Source organism: Polypterus senegalus, chromosome 10 (assembly GCF_016835505.1).
Source record: "Polypterus senegalus isolate Bchr_013 chromosome 10, ASM1683550v1, whole genome shotgun sequence".
NCBI lineage: Eukaryota > Metazoa > Chordata > Cladistia > Polypteriformes > Polypteridae > Polypterus > Polypterus senegalus.
The window spans coordinates 40,541,024-40,568,291 of NC_053163.1; the positions used below are offsets into that span (position 1 = coordinate 40,541,024).

The 27,268-nt window shown below is 39.7% G+C and overlaps 2 protein-coding genes across 5 annotated transcripts in view; both read left to right on the top strand.

Moving 5' to 3' along the window:
* slc16a2 (solute carrier family 16 member 2) overlaps window positions 1-7,728 on the top strand; it is a 181,192-nt gene extending 173,464 nt beyond the window's left edge. For all 4 annotated transcript variants that reach the window (XM_039765758.1, XM_039765761.1, XM_039765762.1 and 1 more), the window contains one exon: window positions 7,002-7,728. The gene's annotated coding sequence lies outside the window, so the exon portion shown is untranslated. The remainder of the gene's footprint in view (window positions 1-7,001) is intronic.
* A 5,242-nt stretch (window positions 7,729-12,970) lies between these two features.
* On the top strand, window positions 12,971-14,390 carry LOC120538161. The gene is made up of 2 exons (XM_039767598.1): window positions 12,971-13,281; window positions 13,367-14,390. The coding sequence occupies exons 1-2, from the start codon at window positions 12,971-12,973 to the stop codon at window positions 14,388-14,390; spliced, it is 1,335 nt and encodes a 444-aa protein (XP_039623532.1).
* Window positions 14,391-27,268: the final 12,878 nt, after the last annotated feature.

The following is a 27,268-nucleotide window of genomic DNA, read 5'->3' on the forward strand; positions in this document are numbered from 1 at the left end:
CTTATTGATTTTTTGATTGTTTGCTTTAATCTCGCTCTCTCTCTCTCTCTCTCTCTCTCTCTCTCTCTCTCTCTCTCTCTCTCTCTCTCTCATATGGTTTCTACTTCGCGGATTTTCATCTATCGCGGGGGGTTCTGGAACGCAACCCCCACGATCAAGGAGGAATTACTGTATATATGTATATATATATATATACATATATATATATATATATACAGTATATATATATATATATACAGTATATATATATATATATATATGCCAGCAACACTCATGACAATGACAAAACAATTACATTGTCAATCATGTTACGTTATTATTAAAATGTTTCCTTTTCTTTTTACTTCTCCGCTGCCAAGCGCGGGTATTTTGCTATATATATATATATAATAATATATATAGATATAGATATAGATATAGATATAGATATATAGATATGACAACAACACTCATATCAATGACAAAACAATTACATTAACAATCATGTTACGTTATTTTTAAAATTTTTCCTTTTCTTTTTCATAACTTCTTTAGCACACTACTTCTCAGCTGCGAAGCACGGGTATTCTGCTAGTTAAGTATATATCTTAGTATTTAAATTGTTCAGAGATCTGTAACATCATGAATTTAATGTATTCTGTGTCCTGTTGGTATAAGAGAAAGACCATTTAAGAAGCAAGTAGTGATTTACACACATAGAGCACATAGAATAACACACAGAATACAAAGCATTTAATGTGCTACTTTAGCTACAATGGAATTTGAGAAACTAGTAAATTAAACGATTTTAAGATTAAGTTTATGATGTTCTGCTTTAATTACAAAATAAACTATGTGATTAAAGTAATAAATTTTGGCCTTTTTTCCCACTGTATACCAGTTTTTTTTCTTTTCTCTGTACACTAATATGCTTCCATATGACACACAGACGGTGGGCTACCACTCGCTTTTTCACGCCAACTTTGATATCTGTCCACTTCTTATTTATTTCGGGCACTGTGCGACTTTCTGAACTTGACCTTTCTCTGCCACTCTGTCGCTCGATCAACTTCCTTTTGTTGTTTATATCACTGCCTAAACCAACAAATAGTACATTTTTCCTTGCCTATACTTTGTATTCACTGAAATTCTTCTTTTTCCCTGTCCTTTTGCCATTGTCTTTTCACAGAATGCAAAACATAAGGGGCTATTTATATTGATTTGCATATTTAAAGAGGCATTATTCTGGGAGGAGTCGGGTTGGGGCCACAAGCGCGTGCATGAGCATTACTTTTCATGCTGACCAGGATTTATGGAGCGGATGAATGTGGAAGCTGGCGTATGCACAGATTTATGCATCTGTATTTTCTGCTTTTGTCCATACAACAAGTTTAGTGTGAATTCTACGCACAGCATTATGCATGATGCCCCAGGATTGGAGTTTAAGACCTCTTATATAAATTGTGAAAAACTCCCTTTTAGTGATATTCAAGATTCACCAGTTTATTATTTTATCAGAAATTATATCAATACCACATAACTTCAATTTATGGAATACAGTATGTAAGAATAATAAATGTTAATTGAATGGTTTTGTATGTGATGGCTTACGCAATGATTACATGTACATGTATCTTCTTCTTCTTCTTTCGGCTGCTCCCGTTAGGGGTTGCCACAGCTGATCATCTTCTTCCATATCTTTCTGTCCTCTGCATCTTGTTCTGTTACACCCATCACCTGCATGTCCTCTCTCACCACATCCATAAACCTTCTCTTAGGCCTTCCTCTTTTTCTCTTGCCTGGCAGCTCTATCCTTAGCATCCTTCTCACAATATACCCAGCATCTCTCCTCTGAACATTTCCAAACCAACACAATCTCGCCTCTCTGATTTTGTCTCCCAACCGTCCAACTTGAGCTGACCCTCTAATGTACTAATTTCTAATCCTATTCTTCCTCATCACACCCAGTGCAAATCTTAGCATCTTTAACTCTGCTACCTCCAGCTCTTTCTCCTGGTTTCTGGTCAGTGCCACCGTCTCCAGCCCATATAACATAGCTGGTCTCACTACCGTCCTGTAGACCTTCCCTTGCACACTTGCTGACACCCGTCTGTCACAAATTACTCCTGACACTCTTCTCCACCCATTCCACCCTGCCTGCACTCTCTTTTTCACCTCTCTTCCACAATCCCCATTACTCTGTACTATTGATCCCAAGTATTTAAAGTCATCCACCTTCACCAACTCTACTCCTTTACACACATGTATTCAGCAAATATCATAGTCCACGGGGACTCCTGTCTAATCTCGTCTGTCAACCTGTCCATCACCATTGCAAATAAGAAATTGCTCAGAGCCGATCCCTGATGTAATCCCACCTCCACCTTGAATGCATCCATCACTCCTACTGCAGATCTCACCACAGTCACACTTCCCTCGCACATATCCTGTACAACTCTTACATACTTCTCTGTCACTCTCGACTTCCTCATACAATACCACAACTCCTCTCGAGGCACCCTGTCATATGCTTTTTCCAGCTCCACAAAGACGCAATGCAACTCCTTCTGGCCTTCTCTACATCAACACCGTCAGAGCAAACATCACATCTGTGGTGCTCTTTCTTGGCATGAAACCATACTGCTGCTCACTAATCATCACCTCACTTCTTAACCTAGCTTCCACTACTATTTCCCATAACTTCATGCTGTGGCTCATCAATTTTATCCCCCTGTAGTTACTACAGTCCTGCACATCCCTCTTATTCTTAAATATCAGCACCAGTACACTTCTTCTCCACTCCTCAGGCATTCTCTCACTTTCCAAGATTCCAGTAAACAATCTGGTTAAAAACTCCACTGCCATCTCTCCTAAGCACCTGTAGGCTTCCACAGGTATGTCATCTGGACCAACTGCTTTTCCATTTTTCATCCTCTTCATAGCTGTCTTTACTTCCTCCTTGGTAATCTGTTGCACTTCCTGATTCACTATTTCCACATCATCCAACTTCTTCTCTCTCTTGTTCTCTTCTTTCATAAGCCTCTCAAAGTACTCTTTCCATCTGCTCAACACACTCTTCTTGCTTGTGAGTACGTTTCCATCTTTATCCTTTATCACCCTAACCTGCTGCACATCTTTCCCAGCTCGGTGCCTCTATCTAGCCAATTGGTACAGGTCCTTTTCGCCCTTCTTAGTGTCCAACCTCTCATACAACTCATCAAACACTTTTTCTTTAGCCTTCGCCACCTCTCTCTTCACCTTGCACCTTATCTCCTTGTACTCTTGTCTACTTTCTGCATCTCTCTGACTATCCCACTTCTTCTTTGCCATCCTCTTCCTCCATATACTCTCCTGTACTTCCCCATTCCACCACCAGGTTTCCTTTTTCTCCTTCCTCTGTCCAGATGTCACGCCAAGCACCCATCTTGCTGTCACCCTTACTGCTTCTGCTGTAGTTTCCCAGCTGTCTGGTAATTCTTCACTGCCACCCAGTGCTTGTTTCACCTTCTCCCTAAACTCAACCTTGCAGTCTTCCTTTTTCAACTTCCACCATTTGATCCTTGGCTCTGCCCTCACTCTTTTCCTCTTCTTGATCTCCACCACCCTATGCTGCTTAACTACACTTTCCCCTGCCACTACTTTGCAGTCTTCAATCTCCTTCAGATTGACTCTTCTACATAGGATGTAATCTACCTGTGTGCATCTTCCTCCACTCTTATACGTCACTCTATGTTCCTCCCTCTTCTTAAAATACGTATTCACCACAGCCATGTCCATCCATTTGGCAAAATCCACTATCCTCTGACCTTCTTCATTCCTCTCCTTGACACCATACCTACCTACCTCCTCGTTTCCTCTGTTACCTTCACCAACATGTCCATTGAAATCCGCTCTAATCACCACTTTCTGTCTCTTGGGGACACTGTTCATCACTTCATCCAACTCACTCCAAAAATCTTCTTTCTCATCCATTGCACACCCAGCTTGCAATGCATATGCACTAACAACATTCATCATCACACCTCCAATTTCCAGCTTCATAATCATTACTCTGTCTGACACTATTTTCACCTCCAGAACACTTTTGACATACTGTTCCTTCAGAATAACCTCTACTCCATTTCTCCTCCTATCCACACCATGATAGAACAATTTGAATCCACCTCCAATCCACCTGGCTTTACTCCCCCTTCCATTTAGTCTCTAGCATGCACAATATATCAACCTTCCTTCTCTCCATCATATCTGCTAACTCTCTCCCCTTACCAGTCATACTGCCAACATTCAAAGTTCCTACCCTCAGTTCCACTCTCTTTACCTTCCTTCACTCCTTCTGCCTCCGGGCACGTCTCCCCCCTCTTCTTCTGCTTCTTCTTCTTTTTCTTCAGCCAACAGTAGCCCACTTTCCGCCAGCACCCTGTTGACTAACAGTACTGGTGGCCGTCGTTCCTAACCCGGGGATTAACTGATCCAGTATGGAAATTTGTATTGTTGTCCGCATATTGATTTGGCAAAATTTTACACCGGATGCCCTTCCTGACATAACCCTCTCCATTTATCCGGGCTTGGGACCAGCACAAAGAAACACACTGGTTTGTGCATCCACTGTGTCTGGTTTGATTACATCTACATGTATATGTTGTTTTAAGTGTGAAATTATTCAGCTAAGAAGGTACATAATCCATTATGATCATCCATCCATCCATTGTCCAACCCACTATATCCTAATACAAGTTCATGGGGGTCTGCTGGAGCCAATCCCAGCCAACACAGGGTGCAAGGCCGGAACAAATCCCAAGGCAGGGCGCCAGCCCACCGCAGGGCACACACACACACACACCAAGCACACACTAGGGACAATTTAGGATCGCCAATACACCTAACCTGCATGTCTTTGGATGGTGGGAGGAGACCGGAGCGCCCAGAGGCAACCCACACAGACACGGGGAGAACATGTAAAATCCACGCAGGGAAGACCCGAGAAGCGAACCCAGGGCTCCTAACTGCAAGACAGCAGCGCTACCACTACACCACCATGCCACCCTTCCATTATGATCAATAAGACATAAGTAATTGATAACTGAACCAAATGGGGCCAATTGTACACAACCATTTGCAGACGTGAAATATTTGCAGTTTGGGAAAAAATAGTGAGAAATGCTGTTCTGTTATGCACAAATTACATAATGGTGTGGATGTGACAAACATGGTTTCGGAAATATTAATTATCATTCAAGAATTGTGCCAAAGTAAATAAAAAGATGTGAAATTACACCTGTCATCTCCTTTATTTAGTCATTTTAAATGTTAGTATCTTATCATCCTTGAGTAAATTAGATTATGAAAAAATATGGATCATTTTTAGTAACTGTTGTTTAATTTTTTTTTTTTACTACTTATTTGTCCTTTTCCTAATATGATTATCTATAACTGTATACATTATTCTGTGGGGTGCCATTTCTAATACGATGCACTGTTTACTGTTTAATCATTTGTTCTGTGTTTACCACAAGTAATAAAACAAGTACGTATATGTTTTGCTGTGCGAAATAACATGTTTATGGCAACTTTTATACTTATATAAAAAATGTTCAGTGTAAATGGCAAATATCTTATTCTTTACACATCTCTCTTCCAAGGCAAATATTCAGTTTAGTTTAAATGTTAAATATTTAATTTACATGACAAGTCTTTCACTTACATTTCAGATTTAAAATAAGTTTAAATGGCAAATGCCTGGCGTATATGTCAGATATCCAGTATATATGGCAGATGTCTAACTTTCATGTCAAATATCTGTCTCTTGTGTCACATTCCCAGTTAATATAGCAAATGTCTCAGTTATACCATTTATCAAATATCCAGCTAATGTGGCAGGTGTCCCACTTTAATGTCAAATTAATACAGTGCCAATTCAGTGCCACTTTGAATTACAGATCTGCTTTTACTCCTGTATCATCTTCATATTCAATGACTATGACTAATTCTTCATGTAAAGAGAAAGGTGGAAACTGCACAATGGTTTGTATACACTTTCCAATATTTTTGCAAGCAGAATGCTGATGCTGAAGAAAGGTGGTTTAATGCTGGGCGAATGTAACCACCCTAACCCTGACACAGACAGGCAGGACACAGGTTTAGTCCACACAACACACACCTTTATTTACAGCGGGGGATCACTTTTCTCTGCTCCCCAAAGCACAACACAGTACAGCAAAGTACTAAAACACCAACACAGTCCCTCTGCCTTCAGTCCTCCACAACAGGCTTTGTCCTCTTCCTCCCGACTGGCCGTTGGATACTGGTGACTGGCCCCTTTTTATAGGGCACCCGGAAGGAGTCCAGTTGCCCAATGAGCTTCTTCTGGCAGCATTTCCAGGTGTATGGCGGAAGTGCTGCCAAATAGGGCCCTGCAAATGCCTAGATGCCCCTGGCAGTGGCCACAGGCCCCAGCAGGTTTGAGCCTGAATGTTCATAACCTTTGGTCCTGCTGAAAGCCAAGGGGGCTGCTCTCTGTTGGTCTGGGGGAGAAATGGTCTTGAAAATACTCTCTCCCCCTGTCCATCCATGGTCAGGACTTCCAGGCCGGGTAAGGACCCCGGCCATTCGCCACAGGGGTATTTAATATACAAGAATAATGAGAATATCATTTTCAGCTTAAGTTTTAGGATTTTACTTTTATTTCTGACCACAAGAGCATTATATATTAGTCTCACACAAAGAACATTACCAGAGCTTTTCAAAGGGCCACTTGTATTTTCAGATTTTGTAGTTAGCATTAGTACTCCCATACTTTTTTACTTTGTGCCTTATTACTTAATATGGTGGGTTGACATACAGCAGTGAAAAAACAGAAATAATGTTATTACATTTGTTTTTACTGTGTAACATTTTATCTTATATTTATGGATAAAACTATATCATCATGAAACTGTAACTTGCATTTGTATCTAATCATTTTATTCTTTGTAACAGAAATTTGGCAATAATCAGATCATTTAACTCTCCTTCCTCCTTTTTAGGGATTCTGCTCACCAGCATTAAATGTATTTCAGTATGTTGTCCATAACTCTGAATGAGCGCACCCAACAGTCAACTCAACGTGTAGAGACAATAAATGGCATCAGAAGAAGAAGCATCTGATTCATGACAGCCTGTACAGCATACAGTTGTACTGTAAAAAAAGAAAAAGTTTTGCTTGGATTGTCTTATGTACTGCAGCACATCTGAGCAGAATAAAAAGGTTATTTTGTAAATTAACCAACTCCAAGTAATTACTGTATTTAGTGTATGAATCTCTTGCTTCTGAGAAGGGAATATTAATTATATTCAAAGTTGGTATGTTTATTAATGTTACATTTTAACTCTGCATTAATATACTCCTAAAATTATATACACTTTCTCCTGTCCATAAATTAAACAAATTATATTAAAAAACAATAATTTTGTTTTAAAGGTATTTAAATGTATACCATGAAGATATCCGGGATTTAAAGCACATACTTTCTAACAAATGTGAAATGCCAAATTGTAAGCATAATGTCAATCCTGTATTATTATCCCAGATTCTGATATTTTACCAGGTTGGGACAAAATGTGTAGTACTTAATGTAGTATATTAGCTTGTACTTTATGTGTGTACTGCTGTACATTTATATTATGCTGCCTTGATTTACTCAATGCTTTTCAATGATGATTATACTTATTGTATTACACCATTCTTATTAATAATATTCATGATGAATTGTTCTTGTTTTGTGAAAATTCTTACACTGAAAGCTGTTTTTTTTTAAGAAAACATGATTGATGTTTTGTAAATAAGATGTTTTATCTAGTGCATTTATACATAGAGATTATTAATACAAAGTTGTACAAATCATTAATTTGTAATGACTTACAAATAGTGTTTATTGATTAATTAAATAATACTCTGTATTACATTCTCATAACGAGAATCGTCACATTTTCTGGTATGTACTTTTATCAATTTGCTGCTATAATAGACTCCAGCTGTTTGGCATATACTAATGGAAAATCAGGTTCTGCAGTACACCAAAATAAGAATGACACTGACTTAACGACATAGTCATTATCACCCATGAATATATTTAACCTATTCTGTGTATAAAATAAGTAAAACTTCCCTAAATGTTATCTATTCAGGATGAAACTTTCTGACTTTCCCATCCATCCATCCATCCATCCTCTTCCGCTTATCTGAGGTCGGGTCGCGGGGGCAGCAGCTTAAGCAGAGAGGCCCAGACTTCCCTCTCCCCGGCCACTTCTTCCAGCTCTTCCGGGAGAGTCCCTCCAGCGTGTCCTGGGTCTTCCCCGGGGCCTCCTCCCGGTTGGACGTGCCCAGAACACCTCACCAGGGAGGCGTCCAGGAGGCATCCTGATCAGATGCCCGAGCCACCTCATCTGACTCCTCTCGATGCTCTACTCTGAGCCCCTCCCAGATGACTGAGCTTCTCACCTTATCTTTAAGGGAAAGCCCAGACACCCTGCGGAGGAAACTCATTTCAGCCGCTTGTATTCGCGATCTCGTTCTTTCGGTCACTACCCATAGCTCATGACCATAGGTGAGGGTAGGAACGTAGATCGACTGGTAAATTGAGAGCTTTGCCTTACGGCTCAGCTCCTTTTTCACCACGACAGACTGATGCAGAGCCCACATCACTGCGGATGCCGCACCGATCCGCCTGTCGATCTCACGCTCCATTCTTCCCTCACTTGTGAACAAGACCACAAGATACTTAAACTCCTCCACTTGGGGCAGGATCTCTCCCCCAACCCTGAGAGGGCACTCCACCCTTTTCCAGCTGAGGACCATGCTCTCGGATTTGGAGATGCTGATTCTCATCCCAGCCGCTTCACACTTACCTGCGAACCGATCCAGAGAGAGCTGAAGATCACGGCCTGATGAAGCAAACTTCTGACTTTTCCTACATTTACTAAAATTGATGAGCTGTCAACAAATGGTAAACATTCCAGAATTTCTATAGCTTCTAAAATGTTTTACCCTGCCATGTCTTTTGGGTTAATTTTATCAGAATTTCCATTACTTTTAGGGTAGTTTTTTTGTTTACAACCCATAAAACATCCTAAATGTCACCTTTTCAGCTCAGAATTGTAAAGACTTTTAGTAAAGTGCCCTAAATTTACAAAAAACAAAACCATTTCCAGTTACACATTTTTTACAGACGCTGCATATTTCCAATAGAGCGATGTCCTTTGGGTCACCATTGACTCTATCAGTTTTTCACTGCATTTAGGGTAGTTGGTTAACAACCAATAACAGCAACATTTTTAAAAATGAATGATGACACAATAAACAAAACAAACAGGCCCTCAATTGCCATGTCAGAAAGCTTCTGGAGGCTGCTTTAAAGATTGCTGTTCCTAAACGGGTTAGGGTGGGAGCACCATCCTATGACAGCCTCAGGTCCAGATGCAACACGTCTTTCCAGGAGCAACTGTTCTTATAAGGCTCTGACCAGAGTGGTTTCATGGGTGGTTTACGAGTATGCCCTGATTTCATGTCTCCTCGGATCTGCAAGAGATGACATAAAACAATTAGTGATAGCACCCCTTCTCATCCTGGAGTAGCATCACATACCTCAGATGCCCATGCGTGACACTATCTATCTATCTATTGTGGTAGATAGGCGGCGCTCTCGCTCCCTTGAACCCCTGTCCACGACTCCAGACACCAGGTAAAAGTCCAAATTCTGACTTTATTTAATCTCCACAGTGTACAAAACACCTTCTCCTCCACTATACACATATAAACTCACACAAATACTCAATAAATCAATCTTCCAGCTCCCGGACGCATTGCCACCCTTCCACCCAGCTCAACTCGCCGTCTGGGAGCTCCCACAGTCCTTTTATCTCTCCTGACTCGGAAGTGTTCCTAATCCCCAGTCCATGTGACTCTCAATCACTTCCAGGTCAGGTACAAGTTATTTTTCTTCACCCCGAAAGCACGTCATTCCTCTTGTCCACATGTGCTTCTGGGGTGTAAGGAAAATATCCATTACTCCTCCCTACAGCGTCCAGCAGGGCTGTGCATAAAAACTCCATTGTCCATGATGCCCTGCTGCTCTTCTGGGGACCTCCATGCTGCAAGGAGGGCTCCACCTGGCGGCTTGGGGGTATTGGCCGGGATAAACGGCAGTCCATCCTCCACACTATCTATCTATCTATCTATCTATCTATCTATCTATCTATCTATCTATCTAATCTACTTTATTGGATTTTACTCTCCAGTTTTTGGACAGAAGTGAACTGTTTGTTTACATCCTACCAATCTCATAAAAAACACCCTAAATGCTGTCTGTTCTAATACTTTGGTGCATTGATACCACAGGTTATAATGGTCAATCAATATGCAATAAGTTCAGCGTGACAAATTTGATTTTCAGGTCACCTAAAGAGGGGTGTCAAAAATTGGGTCATAAAAGACTCAAAAGACACAGCATTTTGAGTTGGCCCTCAAAGACATTGTGAGAGTTAAGATACATTGTCCTAAGCTAAAATAAAAATGTAACTTCATTGTTAAATTTAACTTTACAATCAAAAAGTAACAAATAATAACATTTTCAAAAGCTTCTTGCGAGCTTCTTCCAAAGACAAATTTTAATAATGAGACAAGTACAATGGAAGTCCTGCTGGATGTGGGACTTTTTAGAGGATTTTTTGGAGGAGCCAGTCTTCCGTGAGGGCTACATCTGCAGGAAATGCCAGCTGATCCTGCATCTTGGGCTTAGGGTCACCGAACTGGAGGAGGAGTTGGCTGGCCTGTGTTGCAGTAGAGAATTAGTGGATTTGGCCCACATGTCCTTTAGAGAGATAGTGTGCACCACTAAGGTTGAGTTTGATGAAATTCCAGGTAGAGGTAGAGATAGGTGGGTCACGCTCAGAAGATGCAACGTAAAGTGTGTACATTGTCCAAGGGCATCAATCCCAGAATTGAAAGTGTCAGACAGTTTTTAGATCCTTGCAGAGCAGGACAGTTTCTCTGAAGATTCTGAGGTCGTAGGCAGGCATGAGGAGCCCCAACAGGTCACCTCAAAACCAGTTCCCAGAAAGAGAGAGGTAGTGATAGTTTGGGACTCAATCATTAGGAGTATTGAAGTACAAGTTTGCCCCGGAGACAGAGTCTCACACTGTGTGTTGCCTTCCAGGTACAAAGGTGGGAGACCTCCATGGAAGGGTTGATAGGGTCTTGGCCAGAGCGGGGGGTTGTATCAACTGGTCATGTATGTCATTTCTCCATGTTGGAAGAAATGACGTACATGAGGGTACTTAGTCAGTTCTGTGATCCAAATTTAAAGAGGTGCCAAGTTTAGTAGCAGAACTGTCAAGGTAATCTCCTCCGAAGTTCTACCTGTGCCACATGCCAGTTCAGGTAACCCTACTTGGTGTAGAGAAGAGGGTTATGGGTTTATGGGGAGTTGGGACTCCTTTTCAAACAGATGGGACCCCTTCCACTGCGAGGGGTACCAATGTGTTGGGAAGGTGTATCAATAGGTTAGTCGAGGATAGGGTATTAGGGGGCAGGGAGTTTAGGACAGGCCAGGTTTAGAGCGGTACATGAAGGAATAAACAACAGTGTAAAAATAAAACTGTGTAGTAATATAAATTCTAATCAAATCTTTAAATTCAAAAGTACAATGCGTAACACATTAAAAATAGCTTGCCTTAACGGCAGAGGTATCAGAAATAAAACAAGTGAGTTGGAGTTGTTTATAGCAAGCATAATTATTGTATTATACTAATATCAGAAACATAGCTAAATAACAAAGATGGAGATGAGTATAACATACAGTAGAGGGATACACATTTTTAGGGAGAACAGACAGAACAGAAAAGTGAGGGTGGGCTGGGGTTGCTGTTTATGTTAAATAGAATTTAAATGCAAGTCGTTTTCAGTTGGATGGTGAGCCCCACCTTAGTGAGGACACATGGCTTTGTCTGGAAAGCATTGGAGCTTTATTTTATTAGGCCATATTTTAGGAGTGTATTATAGACCAACCAATGCACACAGTAATTTCAATGCACATCTTTTTGGTAATATTAAAAAGGCAAGTTTACAGAGGAGGGGGACTTTAACCACTTGAACATTAACTGGGGTAATCTGGCAAATAGTGAAGCACAACAGCAGGTGTTTTCAGAGATAAACTATGACTGTTTTTTAACATAGTATGTTAAAGCCTGTCTGGATTTAGTATTTTGTTATACTCAGGATAGAATTGAGGGTATAGAGGTGAGTGAACCACTAGGATGAAGTGACCATAATATAGTAGAGTTGTCAGTTTTTGGAAGAGTGTTAATGCAAAGAGTAAAACGGTTAAGTTTAACTTTGGTAGGGCTAATTTTGAGCACTTGCGGCAAAGTCTAAGGCCGGGTTTATACTTCACGTGACCGGATGCCTACTCCTGTGGACACTTCTCCTGCGCAAGCATTGTACTGTTTATACTTGTGCACGTACTTTACGTAAATCTAGCAGATTCCACCAGGTGGCAGTGTGAGATTTTATCATGGTGAGAATACATTTGGCTTTGCTGTGTTGTGATTTGCCTGAAACATACATTAAATTACAGTTTTTTCTGATGGCTTAAACCCTAACTGTGATTCTTATAGCACAATTTCTAAAACTATTAATACTTATAGCAAAACCACTCACTGAGTTTGCAAAACTAAAAGCACAAACACTGCTTTGCACTCAGTTTGCAATTTTGTAACACACACTTTGCAAAACTGTAGGCACAATTCACTGCACAACACTCTTTTTGCAGAACTTTAAACACAACTCACTGCTTACACTCAATTACCAAATTTCCAACACACTCCTAGCAAAATTATACACATGTATGGCTATCATTAACACTATTACATGTGAAAACTGTTTTAGATAATTAGTTCACTTTGCAATCAGCCTAAGCACTATAAATACGCCACAGGTAAGCTGTCTATGTGGAGTACAATGGAAGGAGCAGTAAGAGTGAGAAGAGTGAGAATCAGAGGAGGCCGAGGGAGAGGACGTGGAGGTGAAGAAGCGAGAGGGTTAGAGGAAGTTAGAGGAAGAGGACAAGGAGGAGCAAGAAGAGGACGAGGAGGGGAAAGAGGAAGGGTAAGAAGAGTAAGAAATAGAATAACTGATGACATCAGAGCTACAATAGTGGACCATGTCATCAACCATGGGATGACCCTGAGGGAAGCTGGCCAACGGGTTCAGCCTAAATTGAGCCGCTACACTGTGGCAAGCACCATTAGGACATTTCGAAATGAGAATCGGTAAGTACTTTGTAGCACTGCCATACTCTAATGAGAAACACAACAGTACCATACATGCAAAAATACTGAAATTGTTACTTTACAGAATTGCTAGACGTCCAGATGTTGGGGGCAGAGGCAGAATGTTCACTCCAGAGCAAGAGACCCATATAGTGAACATGGTGATTGCCAATAATGCAATAAGACTGCGCGAAATACAGCAGCGCATAATTGATAATGACACCATCTTTCAAAATATACACAGTGCAAGCATTTCTGCACTAAGTCGTGTACTTGCGCGCCACAGAATAAGAATGAAGCAAATTTACAGAGTTCCTTTCGAGAGAAACACAGAACGTGTAAAGCAACTGCGATATGACTATGTGCAGGTAAGCCATAGTGTCATTGGTTCTGAATTTGGAAGTGCATACTGTAGTGCTGTGCATGGGCCTGATGTGTTGCATTTGTTTTGTCTTGTCCAGAGAGTGATGGAACTAGAAGCAGATGCCATGGGACATGAGCTACTTTTTGTAGATGAGGCCAGTTTTAACCTCAGTAAAACCAGGAGACGTGGCAGGAACATTATTGGACACCGTGCCATCATCAATGTCCCAGGACAACGTGGTGGTAACATAACCATGTGTGCAGCTATAAGCCAAAATGGTGTTGTTCACCATCATGCAACCATAGGCCCATACAACACTGCACACATTATTGCATTCCTGGACACCTTACATGACATGCTCACTGTTCAGAGACCAGAGCATACCCGATATGTCATCATATGGGACAATGTTAGTTTCCATAGGGCTGCTTTGGTCTGCAACTGGTTTACAGACCACCCATCCTTCATGGCACTCAACCTCCCTCCATACTCTCCATTCTTAAATCCCATCGAGGAGTTCTTCTCTGCCTGGCGCTGGAAAGTGTACGACCGTCATCCTCATCAACAGGTAGCCCTTTTACAGGCAATGGAGGAGGCATGTGGAGATATTGACCAGGCATCATGTCAGGCCTGGATACGGCATTCAAGGAGATATTTTCCCTGGTGCCTTGGACTGGAGGATATCGCATGCGATGTGGACGAAATTTTGTGGCCGGACCCAGAAAGACGACATGATGTAGGCTGATTGTCTTTTTTCCTTTTTTTTTGTGAAATTACTATTTTGTGTTCTGACTTTGTCTTGGTTTTGATGAGTGTGAATAAACACCAATACTTGAAGTTTGGATCCTTGTATGTTTACATGACACTATGACAAAAGTATGACCTCAAATTGACATCTGTACACAAAGAAAGCAAAAGCCAGATGTGTTTTGTATTCATACCATCAGTGTGCAGTTGGCGCATTGTGTGCTTAGTAGATGATGGCTTGTGTGTACTGTTTGATACGAAAACACCATTTTTACGAAGGTGTGAAGAGTTAATCTAGCTGTGTTCGCTTTTGCAAGAGAACTACAATGTTTTGATAATTGGGTGAAAGGTTTTCTTATTTGTGTGTAGAGTTTTGCAAAAATAGCCAATAGTTACAAAAAATATGCTTAAGCAATCAGAAAAAACTGTAATGAATGTTTAAAACCATCAATCCAGGGATGCGCCTGTTCCAGCAAGCATCGGACATGAGGAAGGTCACCGCAAGGTGAATACAAGCACACACATACACTGCGTCATTTCACCATCACAAAATCCCCAAATACAATACAATACAATACATTTTATTTTTGTATAGCCCAAAATCACACAAGGAGTGCTGCAATGGGCTTTAACAGGCCCTGCCTCTTGACAGCCCCCCAGCCTTGACTCTCTCAGAAGACAAGGAAAAACTCCCAAAAAAACCTTGTAGGGAAAATGGAAGAAACCTCGGGAAAGGCAGTTCAAAGAGAGACCCCTTTCCAGGTAGGTTGGGCGTGCAGTGGGTGTCAAAAGAAGGGGTCAATACAATACAATACAATACACAGAACAGAACAAATCCTTAATACAGCATAATAATAAAAATTTTAGAAGTATGGAGCAGAATTTAACAGTAGATGATATCACATAATAAGATTTGGATATTTTTAGAGTCCTGGAGACCTCATCCATCAAGCTGCCTCCCCATTTGGCCATGCCACGGCTGAAACGTTGCTCGGCCAGCCAATCCGATGAAAGGACCCCTTTTACCCATGATTCCTGTGATCCTCCATCAGGGATGACTTTACCACAGGCAGGCAAACAACTTGGCAGGTGGGCCGTGGCACCAATTGCCACATTTGAGTACCGAGAACAGAAACAGAATAGGTGAGGGTTAGTAACAAATTATAACTATCATGTTACTTATGTTTTAGTGCTAATGACTAACAACAGAGATGCAGTCTGTACAGTTAATCAGCAGCTCTAGTCAGGATATGCTAAACTGAAGTAGTGAGTCTTCAGCCGGGATTTAAAGGCTGAGACTGAAGGGGCATCTCTTATAGAAGCAGGCAGACCATTCCACAGTTTAGGGGCCCTGTAACTAAAAGCTCGACCTCCCACTGTTATTTTATTAATCCTTGGAATCCTAAGCAGACCGGCATCTTGAGATCTTAATGTGCTCAGGTTTGTAAGTCATGATAAGTTCAGACAAGTAAGCCGGACCTTGGCCATTTAATGCTTTATATGTTAAAAGGAGGATTTTGAAATCTGCCCTAAACTTAACTGGGAGCCAGTGTAAGGATTTAAGAACTGGAGTTATGTGTTCATATTTTCTTGTTCTTGTAATAATTCTTGCAGCAGCATTTTGGATTAACTGGAGGCTGTATAAAGAACAGTTTGAACAGCCAGTGAACACCGCATTGCAGTAGTCAATCCTACTAGAGATAAATGCATGAATTAATTTCTCAGAATCCTGTTTATTTAGAAAGCGCCTTAATTTCCTAACATTTTTAAGATGGAAGAAACATGTTTTGGACAACTTTGTAATATGCTTTAAATGACATGCTAGAGTCAAAGATAACTCCTAGATTGCTGGCTGATTCAGTAAAATTAATGGTGATTCCAACTGAGTTAAATGATGACAAAATATTGTTGTGATCAGCGTCATTCCCTCCAACAATTAACATCTCTGTTTTATCTGTATTTAAAGACAAGTAGTTCTCATTCATCCACTCCTTTAATTCACTAACACAACTAATTAAAGACAACATCAGAGAAACTTCATTTGATTTAAATGAAAGGTATAACTGGGTGTCATCTGCATACGAGTGAAAATTAACATTATGTTTCCTAATGAGAGATCCCAGTGGAAGCATGTAAAGTGAAAACAGTAAAGGTCCCAGTACTGAGCCCTGCGGGACACCATATTGAACTTCTGTGTATAATGATGGAGTACTGTCAGCACATTTCTGTACATACTGGAATCGATTTGATAAATAAGAACTGAACCAAGCGAGCACAGGGCCTGTAAGCCCAACATCGTTTTCTAGCCTGTGCAGTAAAATAGAATGGTCAATGGTGTCAAATGCTGCACTTAAGTCTAACAACATAATTACAGTGGAGTTTCCTTCATCAGAGGATATCAGAATGTTGTTTACAACCCGTGTTAGTGCCGTTTCTGTACTATGACCAGTGCGGAAACCAGACTGGAATTTTTCAAATAAATTGTAATGCGTAAGGTGTGACTGAAGCTGACTGGCGACTATTTCTAGTATTTTAGAGAGAAACGGTAAATTTGAAATATAATTATTTAGTATGTGTGGGTCTAGGTCTGACTTTTTAAGTAAAGGTTTAATGACTGACACTTTTACTGCATCAGGTACTGTGCCATGACCTGCATGTCTTTGGAAGGAAACCAGAGAACACCCACCAGGACCCCAGGCAGGGAACACCAGGGACGTGACTCCCTGTGAAGCAGCAGTGCTACTGCTCTGTCACTGTGCCGCCCCGACATGTGTAATTATTACCAGTACTCATTATTTAAATGGAGTCAACGATTTATCTGTAAAATGTAACATACATACTTTAATGCATTTCATCATGAAAGAGATATCAAGTATAAATCTAAGGATTTTAAATGTCCAAAGAGCTGGAATATCATACATTTAATGTGTTCTGTGCAGCATTGGCTGCATGTCGCTGCTGTCAGTTCTGGAGGAAGCCCCAAAATCACATAGCGTTTAAAAACTGAGTCGGTTTTAAGATGACATTTACAACGGTCTACTTTAATGAAAAAATAAACTAAGGGATTAAAGTGGACACTTCAAGAAAAGCCAAAATTTCCACTATAATCACAAAATAGATCTTTTCACTGTGTCCCTAATTTTTTTTCTCAGTGGCTCAAATACAACACATTCTAATATACACATACATTCTAATGCTGTTATGAAGCTACAAAATAAAAAGAAAAGAAGATGGGACAGACGATGGTATGTGAGACCTTATATATGCGACGCTCGAATATAAAAGCACCACAAATGCATTTGTATGTCGCCATTTTGCTTCACCACATCGAACCATTCATCAAACATCGAAGAGCGCACATTGGCTTCCTCCACAAGTTGATAGTAAACAGAAACTTTCATGTCACATTCCAACTTGAACACGTTGCACCCCCCGACTTTTTGCTGGAGTTGCAACTGGCACACGCATTACATTCATTTTGAATGCTGGGAATGTGTGGCAGCCATGATGCGTCCACGTACGCGTTCTCACCGTGAAGTATAAACCGGCCCAAAGGAGGATAGGATACACTGCGGTTAAGCTTTTAAGTGTGGAGACAGTTGAGAAGCAGTGGAACAGGTTTAAAAACATTTAACCTATAATTCAGGGCAGGTACATGCCTACATTTGGAATGAGTAGGAAATAAAAAAAACTCTTGAGTGGGTTAATAAAAAGTTGAAAAGGAAGCTGGAAAGAAAAAAAAACACCTGCATAAGACGTATTAAGTGTAATAATGCCAGCCTGCGTCACAACAAAAGGATATGATCAAAGTGGAACATGTATCACTCAGTACCTCCTTAATAGACCCTTTTACCGTTGGAAGGTTATCTACGTACTTCCTCACATGTGAAGATCTCAGAAAAATACGAGTTTAGAGCGTCTGCTATTCACTCTCTGTATTTTTTAATTCCCTTTCATCTTATACAATTGTTTTTCCTTTGCAGCCTCTTTTTTATCTGAGTATGTACAGTAAGTACTTTTGTAAGTGCTGTACATGATACTGATCGTGTACCGTATAATATGTGTCATATTGTGTGTGTTAGTGCATTACCAGTAACACTGTGCATTTTTAGAATGTGCTTAACTTGTTTGTAACACTTTATTTTTGCAGGACACAGAGATGATACATGGAACATGGCACTGCTTAAATAATATGTAATGTTTACAGTATTGATACACATACATCATACTTTGTAGAGATTGGCTTTATCAGGAAGTTTGACAATTCTTACAATGACTGTAATGCAGTTGCAGGTCAGATCATATTGTTTGCTAATATTCAGTATGCTGAGAAGCCAGCTGACAGTGAAATATGTTCCTGCGTAATAAACAGTGGCAGAAGGCATACATCTAGCTATTTCTGTTCAGCCTGCTGCTTCAGCTTCTATAATTCACTTGGTCAGTCTGGAAGTGAGGAGTGATCAGCAGGCACTGTGTGTTTTACTTTACATGTGAGCATCGTATTAGAGTATAAAAAAACAATGCAACAGCTCTGACCAAAACAGGCGATTCTACCCAAAACAGAACATCAACTACTATTCACATACTTTTTGGAAAATATCAAGTCAAGATTTGAAGTTTTCCAAAGTTCAACTGCTGTAACTGCTATAATACTTTGTAGCTGTGCTACCTGACCTTTGTCATTTATTTGGTCTGGTCAATGGTTCTGTTAACTGTCATCCTTTTACATAATTTTTAATTGTTCCTTGTGTCAAAGGGCAATGTAAATGACTGATAGTTCTGACCACTTCAGACCACTTGGTCTGGTGCCTCCTGACTCAGCAGTACGAGAAAACTCCTACATATGAAATACCATTCAACAAGTCCTGATATCTAGTTATGCAAGACATAACTCTTTTTTATATTTTTAGCCTTTACACCCAAAAAACACAAATTTGTAGGCTATTTGTAGACTATATTTGGTGCAACAAATTACACCCTTATGATAAAGAGTAAATTAATAGGTGCTTTAAGGTGCTTTAAGCACAAATTATCAGAAGGAGTTAAAGTTGTGTATGCCACATCCACTGACTTCACCCTCAAATGGATATGAGGGCTCAAAGCTACTCCCTTTCACAAAACTTTGAAAAAATCTAGATCAGTAATATCTGTGTCTGTGGAGTGTAATTTTATACTATTTTGAGGTTACAGATCACTCATATGATTATGTTATTGATATGAGAAAAACAAGAGAGTTCTGTTACAACTGAGAACATTTAGATTTTAAACATTTAAATTGAAATACTTATTAAATATTTCACGTGTTTAATGCAACTATTCTTATTTATTATATACTTCTATTTCATGAAGTAAATCACTACATTTCTTATGAACACGACAAGTTAGGGTGACTTACACAAATTTAGACCTTTTTGATGATCACTATCACTACCCAGGGAATTCTAGCGTCCATCTCAACACAGTTCTACCAAAAGTCATTTTCTCTGATTTTTTATCTGGAAAACACTAAAGACATCTACTATAACTCAGATTAGAGAGATTAATTTGTTTTTTCTGGTTCTTTCACTTCAGGATAGAACCATCATTTTATTTTATTGCTCTTAGTTAACTTTGAAGATTTAATTCAGCTAACATTATTTAACAAGACCTTCTCAGTTACTACTTCTAACTAGACTCTAGTTTGAAGATGATGTGGCTAGCATCCTAGAAACAACTGGAAAAGGGGATGCTGACAGAAACTCCAGACTATAACAACCATCATCATGAGCTTTGCTGCTGAGAGGTTTGGTACAATGGAGAGGAGGAAGAACTGTAGGGGAGAGGAGATTAGTCAGCTAAGGAAAATGTTAGAATGCTGAAGATGCAGATCATAGAGTCAAGCGAAGAACAGAGGAGTGTATTGGCAGAATTCTGCAGCATCATGAACAAGAAGCTGATGACCCTCTGCAGAGGGAAATGGCACAGAAAGAGGGCCAAGAAATAATCTGTCTTCATCGTAAACCCATTTGGATTCATAAAAGCAGCTTCTAGGGCACAAATGCAGAAGGCCACTCACTTGCTTCAGAAAGAGATTGACCACCATCTCTGCAGAATTTATAGTAATGCAGGAAGGGAGGAGAATGTAATGGAGTGCAGAGGCTTGATAGAACAACCTCTACCTAGCATGGACCTACAGAAGTGCCTTATATAGTGTACTAATGGTGTCCCAGGCTCCTATACAGGGTTATCTGGAGATGGAGAAAGGTGAAGGTGTCTGGACTGTCAAGGAGAAGAATTCACAGAACATTAAGCAGTTCACTGTTTAGCATCAAGGGGAGGATATTTTTCAATGTTCCTGCCTGATGGCTGACAGAATACCTTTTTAAAAATAATGTTTAAAACAAGGATGCCACTGTGCCCCAAAACCCCAAACAAACAACACTAAACAGTCCCAGTTGTAAAATAAAGGATTTTACTTTCACAAAATACATATTTTCCTCTAATCCACAACCTTTCAATAAACAGTCCTCCTCTTCTTCCTCCAGGTGATCTTTGGTTTCTGTCTCACATCTCTGACTCACCAGAGGAGTGCTAAACAACAACAACTTGCTTTTACGTCAGACCCAGGAGTGCTCCAGTACCAGAACATAGCCTGATGGAAGAACTTCCAGGTCAGAGGGAAGCCTCCTGAAATAGGGAGTCCCTTTCCCTGCAGCATTCCCTGATGGCACCCAAGGACTCTGTCAGGATTGTCCCTCAGGAATATGACTGCCATACATCTCTGCGGGCATCCTTACTATTGTATTGGAAGAGGAAGTGTTCTTTATATCCCAGCTCCTCCCTACTGTCTATTAATCTATCCCTTTTTATGGGATGTTGAAACAGTCCAGTCCTGGCTGGATTATGCCTCCTTAGATATTGTTCTTCCATTATGGCATCCTGGCCAGAAAAGGGTGCAGTGCCGGACTTACAATGAGTACAGCGGTACCTTTGAGCAGAAGGATGTAATCCTGAAGTTCTCAGGGTGCTTTAAACACACAGGAATCATTATGCAGCTGATCCAAAAAGCACGAGAAGGAAAAGAAGATCTGGTGGTGCTATAGTTGGACCTCAACATTGTATATGTGTCTGTACCCTACAAGCTGGTAGGAACATGTCCCGCATGAAATTGGGGACCTTATTGTGGATTGCTACAACAGTTTCAATCTGAGAGTCACTTCTGGGGCAGTGACATCTAAGTGGCACCAGCAGGAATAAGGGACCATCACAGGATGTACTGTACTATTTCAGTGAGCCTGTTTGCTTTGGCCATGAACATGCTGGTCAAGTCAGCTGAGGTAGAATGCAGAGGCCCTTTGACCAAATCCAGAGTCCAGCAACCCTTCATCAGCAATGTTGGTGCTGGGATGCAGATGAATTTTTCAGGTCTTGGAGAGGCATACAGTATGACATGGGCTTGGATGAGTTTTAAGCCTGCAAAGTCTATGTCCCTGATAGTGAAGAGAAGGAAAGTGATTGTTTGGTTCATCTTCTCACTGGGAGGCAACCAGATTTTATCAGCTATGGAGAAGCCTGCGCCACCACCACCTACTCAAAGCATCATGATGCACCAACATTGATGGACTGAAAGCCAGAAGTCTACGTGACCATCATCATCAGGTCCTTCCATGAAAACCCTAAATACAAAGAGGACTGTTTGACTTATGTTAGGTAGATTGCCCAGAGGGGACTGGGCGGTCTCTTGGTCTGGAACCCCTACAGATTTTATTTTTTTTCTCCAGCCTTTGGAGTTTTTTTTTTTTTTCTGTCCACCCTGGCCATCGGACCTTACTCTTATTCTGTGTTAATTAATGTTGACTTATGTTTATTTTTTATTGTGTCTTCTATTTTTCTATTCATTTTGTAAAGCACTTTGAGCTACATTTTTTTGTATGAATATGTGCTATATAAATAAATGTTGATTGATAGATTGAAGCCTATTAAGAGTCTTGGCATGACCTTCAACTGCACTCTGAAGTATACTGCACCCATCAGGGCCATGAACCAGGAGCTGGAGGCATGGCAGACAGCAGTAGATTAGTTAGAGCTAGCAAGCCTCACATAAGAGCAGCAGCAGGACATCAGCTGACTGGCACATCAAGGTGAAACTGGGAGAATAGTTCCAGCTCTCTGAAAACATTGTGAAGACCACCCAAGGCTGGATATCTTGCTGTTCTCTGAGACATCAAGGCAGGTGGTCATGCTGGAGGAAGCCATTGTGAGGAAGAAAGCCAAATATTCAGACCTGGTGGAGAAGTGCCATAGATGGGCGTGGCATGGATGGTGTGTACCCATAGAAATGGGCTGTAGTGGCTCTGCAGCCTCCTAGGCATTATTGGGACACATAAAATAAAGTCCATCAGGGAAAAAATAGGCAGCAGAAACTTGTGGATTAAGAGGGGTGAATTGTGGTCACATGCTATTTGGAAACAAGCTAAAAACAGATCACATATTGGAATTCCTGGATGAGGGTGTCTGATGTTGAATGACCCAAAGCACCCGAGGACCTCAGTTGCTATCACTGGTGATCTATTCAAGTTACAACTTAGTAACTTATTCCACTTGTCTTTGTTTTCCATTTGCTTGAAAACGTTGTTGGAAATCTGTTTTGTTATTATGTGTATTTGATATTTTACTGTCAATTTAGAATTATTATTTTTCATATTTTTGTAGATTTTCCTTTATGTTTGTAATTGTGCTCTAGAGAGGAGAGGAATGAAGGTCAGTAGGAACAAGACAGAATACATGTGTGCAAATGAGAGGGAGGTCAGTGGAATGGTGAGGATGCAGGGAGTAGAGTTGGCGAAGGTGGATGAGTTTAAATACTTGGGATCAACAGTACAGAGTAACGGGGATTGTGGAAGAGAGGTGAAGAAGAGAGTGCAGGCAGGGTGGAATGGGTGGAGAAGAGTGTCAGGAGTGATTTGTGACAGACGGGTATCAGCAAGAGTGAAAGGGAAGGTCTACAGGATGGTAGTGAGACCAGCTATGTTATGGAGACGGTGGCACTGAACAGAAAGCAGGAGACAGAGCTGAAGGTGGCAGAGTTAAAGATGATAAGATTTGCATTGGGTGTGATGAGGATTAGGAATGAGTACATTAGAGGATCAGCTCAAATTGGACAGTTGGGAGAGACAAAGTCAGAGAGGAGAGATTGCGTTGGTTTGAACATGTGCAGAGGAGAGATGCTGGGTATATTGGGAGAAGGATGACGAGGATAGAGCTGCCAGGCAAGAGAAAAAGAGGAATGCCTCTTTATGGATGTGGTGAGAGAGGACATGCAGGTGATGGGTGTAACAGAACAAGATGCAGAGGACAGAAATATATGGAAGAAGATGATCTGCTGTGGCAACCCCTAATGGGAGCAGCAGAAATAAGAAAATTTTAATCAACTCCAATCAGGGTTTACTCTGAGGTTAACAATATAGATATGTATATATTGTTAGAATTGAAGAAATGGAGGTTGCAGAGATAGAAGTAGGGAAAATGAGAAGAGGATGACCAGATGATACTGGAAGTTCAAGTACTGAAGAATCAGGAAATGAGACAGAAGAACTGTTGGTTATTTATGAAGCAGCAAAAGAAGGGAGGAAGCTACATGAAGAGAGTGCTTTAAAATTAGTGGCCTGGAGCATTGAGATGGGAGAGGTAGAAAGCTTCTAAATGTAAGGCTAATGTTTTTTTTTTTTTGTAGTAAAAGTAAAGAACAAAGAGCATTGATCTTTTCTGTTTCAGTACAAATTCTGATTGTGTCATATAACCCAGGTAGAGGTTTGACAAAAGCAGTTATTTTTGGTATAACAGCTAAAGCAAATGTTAAAGATATTATAGAAGGTATGAAAAAACAACAAGCAGTGTAAGTCAATAGTATTGTCAATGGGAAATTACTTGAAAAGATTTACTTAGGATACAATTTGTATCCAATTAAGGTGAACATTTCATGCCCCATTTAATGTTTTAGATGCCAAATGTTTGGGCAGGCAGCATCAACATGTAATCAAAAACTGTGATGTGCTACATGACTGTGGCCAATGTCAACTGCTGATAATGAAGTGTTGTAATTGTGGTGGGGATCGTAGTGTGGCCTATGGAGTTTGCACTTCTTTTCAAGGGTCAAAGTACAGTTAGAGCTGAACAGAAAATATCGGTTAAATATCTGTCACGTAACCTCATAGGCAGAGAATGTGCAGGAAGGTACATTAAAGAATGACTTAAGGCACATGAATGCAGTAACAAATTAAGTGCTTACTGATACTGATACTGGACTTAAAAGAGAAAATAAATTGGATAAATTGAACCTTTTACTTTTCATTGTGGAAGTTACCAATTGCACAGCACAATCTGAAAAGAAGTCAGAAAAGCTGAAAACAATTATGCAAACAGCTTCTAAATATTTGAACATAGCAGATAATTATACAGATAAATTATGTGAGAAGTCAAGCAAAATGACACCTTTTATTGGCAAACGAAAAAGATTACAATATGCAAGCTTTCGAGACAACTCAGGCCCCTTTACATCCCCATTACATCTTGCATGAAGAAGGGGGCTGAGTTGCCTTGAAAGTTTGCATATTGTAATCTTTTTTGTTTGCCAATAAAAGGTGTCATTTTACTTGACTTCTCACTACATTCATAATGGCTAACACGGTACAACACCCTAGTACTTCAGATACATTATAAAATTGATTCACACTTGTAACTGATAAAAGTGCTAAATGAAAATTATACAGTGGAATGCAAGAAGTCTGACAGTAAATGGCCGAAAGTTTAAAAGACACATATTAGCAATTAATGTTTTTCCAGATATTGTGTTTGTTTAGGAGACAAGACTTGAAGGTAATTTACAATTCACTTTGCAGGATGTGATTATATTAGAAGGGATAGGATGACACACGGAGGAGGGCGGTGTATTTTGCTAAAAGAGGAAAATTGTACAGAAAATGCAAAGTAGATGGTAAGTATTAATGTATTATGGTTGCCATAAATAGTATAAAAGGAGAATGATTGATTGTAAACTTTTATAATCAAGGACATAATAGAAAATCTCTTCACATAAATGCATAAAACTGTCCAGTTTTTCTTTGTGGTGCCTTTAATGCACATAATGCATTATGGGGTAGCAGGAATACAGATTAAAATAGAAAATGTTTGGAAATGATACTAGAAAACTTATAGTTGTTTGTGTAAATTATGGTAGAAGAAGAAGAAGTACTGGAGGAGATTGGATGAGTATTGGAATCAGTTATCCCATCTAGATTTAACCTTTATATCCAACAATTGGGGAGCATGGTGTGAATGGGAGGTAAGTGTATATATGATTAGTAGTAGAGATCACTTTCCTATGATAAATAATATTAATAAGAGTTATAAGGTGCATGAAGATGTTAATGTTGTGAGGTATAATTTTGGCAAAGCAAAATGGCCTATGTTTAGTTTTGTGATAATTTTGTCAAAGAGCTCGAATTAACAGATGACACTGAAGTTTATAATCAAAATTTAATTACTTTATTACTGAAGCAAATAAAGAAAAATAAAAAGAGTAACATTTTTCCTTTGTGGAGTGAATCATTTTAATGATTTAAGAATTGAAAGAAAGAGAGCTTTCAGAAAGTTATGAAAATCTTTTACCAAAAATAATAGCATTGCGCAATCTAAACAGTTTGTTGCAAAATATAAAACGATTATTAAACTGGCTTAAAAGGAATATTGGAGAAATTAATGTTCCACCTTAATAAAAATACTCCCCTAAAGCAAGTATGGAATAAAAGTTAGAAAACATGCGATAAATATAATGGAATAAAGAGCATTGTCTAAAAGTGACAAGGGATACACAGAAACAAATCTAGATAAAGCATATTTATTAGCTACTGTATTACATTTGGAAATGTAACTAGTGATAATCATTTGTTCCAGCAATTTCAAATTTTATAAATTAGTTAACTCAAGCTAATGACTGGACACATTTTGCAAATAATATGAACAATGATTTTAGTTTAAATCAGGGATCCCCAACTTCAGTCCTGGAGGGCCGCAGTGGCTGCAGGTTTTCATTTTAACTCTTTTCTTAATTAGTGACCTGTTTTTGCTGCTAATTAACTTCTTTTGAATTCATTTTATTTGACTTGCTTTTGAAGACTCAGACCCCTCGATTGTTTCTTTTTCCTTAATTAGCAGCAAAACAATAATGAGATACAAAATGAGCCAAAACAGGACCAGCAAACTGCGACCATCATACAATATCTGAAAATAAAGAAAGATGAAGGTCTCAGGAATGCTAATCTGCTCTTAGAAAAGAGAAAATCAACAATTTCGGAAATGGCTGTTATTGCACAATGAGATCAGCAACAAGCCATGGAATGAAAGAATTGGTTTAATAAACGACAAGACTCAGTGCCTCATTAAGCAACTGGTTGGACTGAAACTGATTGGAGTTTGAGGCCCTCACTTAGTTGGTCTTCTGTTGGCTCACTCACCTCGCATTTCACTTCTGTTTGGGTGCCATTTAAGGAAAGAAATTAAGTAATTTAGAGGAACGATGAAGAAATTCAGGGAAACAAATCTTAAAAACCAAGTCAATTAAAATTAATTCAAAAGAAGTTAATTAGCAGCAAAAACACATCACTAAGTAAGAAAAGTGTAAGAATGAAAACCTGCAGCCACTGCGGCCTACCAGGACTGGAGTTGGGCACCCCTAGTTTAAATCAATTAATTGCAGCTATCAGTGAAGAAAAAGAAAATCTCTCTCTAGGAGTGGATAATATTTATAACATTCAATATTTTTAAGGCAAGCAAGTGACAAAATATTTAAATAAATTTTAAATTTATTTCAAAAAATTTGGGATAAAGGTATTTTACCAA

What these genes read in the sequence shown, in the direction of transcription:
- LOC120538161 (XM_039767598.1), top strand. Translation starts at nt 12,971, where the DNA reads ATGGAAGGAGCAGTAAGAGTGAGAAGAGTGAGAATCAGAGGAGGCCGA. An exon ending in ACATTTCGAAATGAGAATCG is followed by an intron (nt 13,282 to 13,366) that starts GTAAGTACTTTG and finishes GTTACTTTACAG; the next exon opens with AATTGCTAGACGTCCAGATG.